Genomic DNA, 7,507 nt, shown 5'->3' on the forward strand with positions numbered 1-7,507 from the left:
AATTAATGTTTTTCACATCTCCTTTTAAAACTATTTACACGGTTTGTTGTGATTGAAGTAACATCTTTTCACTTGAGTCTATCAATTTACCATTAACATCATTTTATTATACATCAATTACAATGAGCCAAAATTGGGACTCACTCTAGACTTTTAATTGTAGGGAAATTTTGTCATCCCTTACATTATGTTTTATGCTACATGTGGTAGAGATGTACACGGGTTGGGTTGGGTTGAGTTGACTCGGGTTAGAGGATTTTTTCAACCCAACATAACCATCACGTGTGTTGAAACCAACCTAACCCAACCCACATAAGTTAGGTTGGGTTGGTGAATTGGGCAAAATTTGCCAAACAGTATGATTCTAAAAAAAAATTTAGGCAGATGGCATGCGTTCAAAGTTTTTTAGTTAGTTAGATTGGTTTTTTGGAAATCGAGTATAGCAAAATCGACTTCTAGCCAAAATCGCCAAAATCGAGTTTAATATACTCGACTTCCTACCGAGAATTTGCTCTGAGATGGATAACAAAGGAAGTTGAGTATAGTAAACTCGATTTTGGCTGGAAGTCGATTTTGCCGAACTCGATTTCCAAAAAACAGTCCAACTAACTAATAAACTTTGAACGCATGCCATCTGCCTAAAACTTTCCCAATATTATACTGTTTGGCAAATTTTACTGGTGAATTGTGTTGCGATGTTTTATCTCTTGTAAAAAATTAGACTTTCATCAATTATTTAAGCTTTTCTTATTTTATTTTTTACAATTTACATAATATGTTGTTGAGGGAAGAAATTGATGCCTTTGAATGAAATGTTGGGAAACCAAACCGAGACTCAACTATGGGCTCTTGAGATGACACCCATAGGCTTTCGGTGTGATGACAAGCCTATCTAAGCAAGAAGAAACAAGAACTGCACTTAACAAAACAGCAACAAAGGCCCAATAAAAAATACGTTACAATACTTAATTAGTATGTTAGTGGTCCTGTTTTGATAGTCCAAGGGAAAACGAATTCTCCAGCGGTAATGGTGAAGTTGTTCTCAAGTCCAAAGGGTAAATTGTCCAACAGTAGGGGTGGAATTACACGGTCCAACCATTAATAATTAGATAGATTTAGGCAAATTTTAGGTCCTTATATGTCTCATTCAAGAGGAATTTATTGTGCTTTCAGCCATTGTTACACCAATTTGAGGAAAAAGTTCAATTGTTACAAATACATCATACCCTTCAACAGTAAAGTAAAAAGTAAAAAGTAAAAATTAAAGGCTCCATAGGAAGAAAAAATGGAGAATTAATTGGCATGGTGTGAAGGGAGAGAAAAACCCCCAGCTTAGTACAGCAAATTTTAAGCTAAGACTTTAGTGAGTGTAAATTTGTAAGGCATGAATAAGATGGATGTGGGCTGCTTTTGAGTTAGTAAGATGAGGTTGATGTTGAGACTAAAGTCTTTTATGGGTAATGGGCTGTTTGTGGTTAGCTAGAAGAGACTCATGAGCTGTGGTAGTGTAAAGGAAGGAGAAGAATGTCTGGGATCAGATGGGTATGGGTTGAAGGTGATGGATGGTGAGCTAGAAGAAAGTTGAACCACTAGTAAAAATGACCAACGAATTTTAGAGTCTCAGAGTCTTAGAGGGGTGGCTTGGTTGGTTTTTTGGTTAGCTTCTTTGTGCTTTTATAATGAAGTTTACAGAGAAGCATTTATTGACAAAGCTCCAAAAAACGTGTGACCACTCAGAGGTGATGAATCAGAGTCAAACTTCCCTGGGATTCTTGCTCAGAAGTAGGAAAATCCATTTAGGGGGTTGCTTTGCTTTTTTGGGTAAAGATAAGATTTTAGAGCTTTTTGCATTAAATGCCAGGATTCTTGGGGCTGAGTTTGATTATTGTGATTTGAGGCGTGTATCATGAGTGAATCCTAATGCTGCAACTGAGATTCGGATCCCTGAGGAGTAAGATTTAACACCCCAAGCCAGGTGTCAAGTTCTAGTCTACTTCAAGGGGGTTTCGCTGGAGATCCTTTTATGCCCTCCAAATCACATGTTCCCAATTTTCCCCCTTTAGGATTCATGGGATTGGCATATGAATCGCATTTTAAACATTTTTAGCATTTTTAACATCAATTTGTTGGAGTTTGAACAATTTGGTTTCAGCTCCCCTTCTGCTGGAGGTGCAGTTTTGGGGAAGATGATGGAGTTCCATCATTCTTTAGGTTTCAGCTGATGTGACAGCCCTTGGGCACTGTTCACGTCAGGTGAGGGTTGACAGAAAATTGAGGGGACAACCTTTAGTCCATTCTCAAAGGTTTGGTTCCCTTGATTGAGTCCCTAGTTGCTCTTTTTGGTTAGGACTGAACAGGGGCTGTTCTCCTTTGCCTTCTGCCGGTGTTTCTTGCTCACATGGGCTTAGTTGTGTGCGCATATTGTCACGGGTTTTTATTCCTCATGGAATTTTATTAGTAAACATTTTTTTGGGTTTCTTCATAAATACTTGCAATGGGCCTTTTCTTGCTACGGTAGTATGGTATTTTTTCTTTGCCAAGCGTTGATAATCTTGGACTCTTTTCTTTTTGATAAAGTAGTGTTAATGAAAATTGGGTTTTGATTGTGGCCAATGAGAATTGGGCTTTGATGTTGCCAATAAGAATTAGGCTTTGATTGTTGCCAATAAGAATTGGGTTTTGATGTTGCCAATGAGAATTGGACTTTGAATGAATCGCCATGGGTTTGAATCATGGGCTTCGATTATGGATTTTGAATTCCATTGACAAAATTTGTTTTGCTATGGACTTGAATCATAAGCTTTTCAAATATTGGTAAGTATAAGTATTCTTGGGTTTTAAATATAATAAGGTGTGTGTATTTGAAAGTGAATAGGTGGTACTTAAATAAAATTAGGTGTGATAGAAAAAGTACCCTAACATATGCTTAAATTATATTTCAAATTTTCTAAATTAATTCTCTCAATACTAGAATGAATCAAAATAAAGGTAATACAATAAATTTATATGCATATGGTTGGTTGGGTTGGGTGATATTATATGAGTTGAAAAAACCTATCGACCTAAACCGGCACATCCTGAAACTCAAATAAAATTACAACCTTACCCAATCCACCCACTCACCAACCTAAGGTATTAGGTATGGTGGGTTGGTCCAATCAAAAAAAAAAAAAAAAAAAAAGATATGGTGGGTTGGATGCGGACCATGCCTGCGGGTTAGACTGGCATTACAGCAAATAAAAGCCAGCCCAAAGCCCAACCACGAACAACCTGTACTTTGGCCCAAGAAGCCCATATCCTAACTTAAAATAAACAAAAAGCCTCTCTCTCTCTCTCTTCTCTCTATCGCTGTGTGAAAGCAATCATGGAATCGTCATCGTCTTCTCGACCGAACCGCGAGAAGATGGTAAAGAAGGTAATTTGGCCAGCGATTCGAGGGCGATCTTGTCCAATCTGCCTAAAAAACATGGAAGCTCGAGAAGCCGCGGTGCTCACAGATTGCAAACACGCCTACTGCGTCGGATGCATTCGGAAGTGGAGTGGTCTCAAACGGAACTGCCCTCTCTGTAACTCTCACTTCGATTCCTGGTTCTGCGATATCTCCCTTTCTTCTCGAACCTTCTACAAAGAGAGATTATCTGCTTTGAACAATAATATTGCTGATAATACTAGAAACGACGACGTTCAGGTTGGTTTCAGCCGAATAGGTCATCGACATCGAAGGTGAGTAATTTTGAGATTTATGTATATATTGCTGTTTGTTTTCCGAGAAACTGTAGGAAAAAAAGAGAGGAATTTGACTTTTGAATAAAAGAAAAAAGTTGTTAATTTGTGAATTATTCTCAGTATAGTTGTGGTATTTTTTAGCTTAAAATTTGGATAAAAGTTGATGTTAGCCGAATAGATAATTGAAAGTGATTTTCAAAAAAAATATTTGTTCCTCTGTTTGGTTGCTGAGAAGGTGTAAGAAAAAGAAAAGAAATTTACGTTTTGGAATAGGAAAGAAAATGGAATGAAAGAAAAACTAGTCTTTTTAGTTTGTGAAATAGGCTGAGTAATAGTTAAGTGATCGCGGCGTTCTTTTTTTAAATTGGTTTAAAAAGAGTAGAGCCTCGAAGTTGAGTTTTTATTATATTTGTTTCTGTGTTTGGCTGCTGAGAAAGTGTGAGGTAAAGGAGAGAAATAGAGTGTTTTGTTTGTTTTTGTTTCTTTTGTTTTGTATTGAATTGAGTTCATTGTTGTTTGTATATATGATTTTGTTAGAATTGGGATTTTGAATTCAGTTATTACCTTTGCCCAACTTTATATAGGAGTATTCGTAGAATAAGGAACGAATTAAATAGCCTTAGCTGGCAACCAAGGTCATTGCCGTGGCGGAGATCTTTTGGACGGCCAGGATCTGTGCCTCTTGATGTTATTGCTGAAAGAAAACTTCAATGGCGTGCCAGGTACCTTATCTAAAATACAAATTATGAATATTATTTTGGCATTTGGGTTATGACGTGTACATAGACTTACATATTTAGCGATGGTATTGAATTTTTCTTGTTATCTGTTCATTTTTCTAATAGCTCCCATGGTTCTTGCTAATTTTGGCATTTGGGTTATGAACATACATACATACATAGCAACAGGCTTAAATTTTTCTTCTGTTTTTCCTTGTTCCTAAAGGCATTTATATGATAGCTCTGATTGTTTTTGTGCTAATTTTGGCATTTGGGCTATGATTTTGTGCAGCATTTATAGGCGACGTTTGCGGGCTGTTTCTTCACCTTCCCAAAATTGTTGTGAGCAGGTATGATTACTTATTTCTCGCCTTAGAAGCATGGAGGATCATTGTTTTTGCATTATCGGAATACAATTGTTATCACCAATTGAATGAACAGACTGCTTTGTTATCCAATCACATTATTCTTTCTAGCATCCATAGCTCTACGAACTTTTTTTCCCCTCTTCAATGGGTTGATTTATAATGCATTTATTAGTGTTTGATCTTGATGTGATGCCTGTTTGTAATGAAAGTCATTGTCAAAGGACCTGATTATCGATTAATACAAAACTCTTTTATTGAATTGTAATTACAATCAGAAAGAAGGGTTGAGTTTAACCTGATCTAATTCATTTTTCATCTTTGAACTCTCAGAATATATCAGGAAATATTGGTGCAAAGGAAAGAATAGTGCAAAGAATAGGACCATGGATTCGGAGGGAGCTACAGGCTATCCTTGGGGACTCAGATCCATCTGTTATTGTTCATGTCGCCTCCTCACTTTTCATTGCAAGCCTTGAAAACAATAATAATGTCCATTCGGAACAGCTTAATGTTGAAGATGAATCCATTGCTCCTTTGCGTCGTTTCTTGGATGACAGAACCAGTATGTTTTGGCATGAATTAAGGTACAGAATCTGCATACAATTGATAGCCTCAAAAGCTTAACTAATTTAGACAACCCGGAATACATTATGTTTGGGAATCTGTCAAAATAATTTGGCTACACATATCAAACTGTTGCATTTTTAGTTGGGAAAGAATTTTTGGCTGTCTGAACAAGAAATTTAGTTGATCACTATGCTGGCAAGCCTGGCATCCTTGCAAATTTGTGCAGCATTAGTAAAAAGAGTTAGCAGCGGTCTACATTAGCACATTACTAGCAGTCTAGCACTCCACTACACTAATTGAGGTTAATTAGATTCCTATGTTTCATTCTTTTAATTATTTATATAAAAATATTTTCCTTTACACTGTATATGGATGGAGTGAAAAGAGCTTTGTCTTATTATATTGTCATCTGTTGTGGCTTTTTTTAACTATAAAATCTTTCCTTTCAGGTGTTTTGCAGAGAGTTCATTAAACATGGAGACATATGATGCGGTAGTTGAATATGAGCAGTTGGGTTGAGCCGGAAGAAGGCTTATCAGTTCGTCTTAATTCTGAACAACCTTTTCCTTTATTTCACCTGGTGATGCCATGTTGGAAACTTGAGGTATCCCTTCTTTCTAAACTTGCCTCCCAGTTTAAAGAAGTCGGTCTGCTCAACAAGGTTCCAGGAGCTGCTTTCATGCATCTTATGTGAGGTAGCGTAGCTTGGTTACTGGAAGCAAAACAAAATTTGGAGTTAACGTGGATTTAAGCCCACATATTGCTTGTGATGAAGCTGGATAAAAGATTGCAGCCACAAGGGCTGATCTGATAATGAGACTGACAATCTTCTGTTACAAGATGTTGGTTTGGGAGAGGTGCTGGTTTACTTTGGGGCAGCCAAATATTATCAAGGCAATGGTTTTTAGTATTGAAGTGGCTTAGGTCTCTCAGTTTCACAACTTTCCAAAGCCCCAAAGATATCAAGGCAATAGTTTTGAGCCTTGAAGTGGCGTAGATCTCTGAATTTCATAATTTTTCAAAGCATCATCAAAATCGAGGGTGTTATGTTGTGTCATCGTAAATTAAGCCACTTTTCAAAATTCAACAAAATCAAGGACGGAACTCCCCAGATTTGGATGGTCCAGCATGAAATCTTTGCCTTCACATTGGCCCTAATACATTACTAAAATATGCAATTGCTCCAGAGGATCATGTTTGGAGCCAAATTTGTTGCAGCAAAATCATGATGGTATTATTGATTTAATTTATTTTTTAACCCATGGTAGTTGTTTTTAGTTTGCTGATAAATTTATTTTGGTTTGAGATTTTAATGTGTACAAAAGGACTCGTAGTATTTGGTCTATCAACCAATACAAAAAGCAATGTTTTGCACATTTACGCGAGGTTGTGCTTACGTTAAAAACAGGCTTGGCCGCATAACCTGATCTTTAATTTTGGAAGCAGGGAAATATAAATCAAATAAAATTGTTTCTCATATGTATCAGCAAACAAGAGATTTAAAATATCTTTCGTTTTGAGGTTCAGATTTTGGCCTGCTGCTACTCTTCAACCATGTACACTGGAAGATTTGAAGCCAATATAAACCCCATGCTTAACAATCAAACAAAATTTACTTAACAAGGCTGAATTCCCCAATCTGTTTGGGGGAATTCTCCTTTTAACTCGTTATATGGTGATTGAAAGGATATTTATGTGTACTACTAGTCACATAATTTTTTAAATAAGTCACATGACTTGTTTAAATAATATATGTAGATAGTCTTATAAATCGTCACGTAATATATTGGAGAAGATTCTTTCAACTTGATTTAGAGAAAAACCTTTTCCAAAACAGTATTGGTATGGCTGCTTATAGTGTCACACAGCACTCACAGCAGTGTAGCTAAATAGCTGTAGGGACACGATTCTTTTGCGGCCCAATGATGATGTTGGGCTCGCACATGAAAGATCCCTCACAATATGATTTGTAGAGAGTGGGCTTGAAAAACTAGCCGTTGGGCATGGGGCGATGTTCCGGTCTTGATTTTAGAGGAATTCATATAGAAAGAGGAGTAGGGTTTGGACATTTAAGCCCTATAGTGTCGCATCCTGTGGGGTTGGACTCCTCGGACTTGATCCGAGGAT

General features: G+C 37.0%; 1 protein-coding gene across 1 annotated transcript; it reads left to right on the forward strand.

Annotated features, from left to right (window-relative positions):
- The first annotated feature begins 3,343 nt into the window (after window positions 1-3,343).
- LOC115950932 (E3 ubiquitin-protein ligase Topors) lies at window positions 3,344-6,756 on the forward strand. The gene is made up of 5 exons (XM_031068212.1): window positions 3,344-3,723; window positions 4,311-4,448; window positions 4,738-4,795; window positions 5,144-5,397; window positions 5,830-6,756. Exons 1-5 carry the CDS (start codon window positions 3,365-3,367, stop codon window positions 5,897-5,899), a joined length of 879 nt encoding a protein of 292 aa, XP_030924072.1. The 5' UTR covers window positions 3,344-3,364; the 3' UTR covers window positions 5,900-6,756.
- Window positions 6,757-7,507: the final 751 nt, after the last annotated feature.

This window comes from Quercus lobata, chromosome 6 (genome assembly GCF_001633185.2).
Source record: "Quercus lobata isolate SW786 chromosome 6, ValleyOak3.0 Primary Assembly, whole genome shotgun sequence".
In the NCBI taxonomy this organism is placed as follows: Eukaryota; Viridiplantae; Streptophyta; class Magnoliopsida; order Fagales; family Fagaceae; genus Quercus; species Quercus lobata.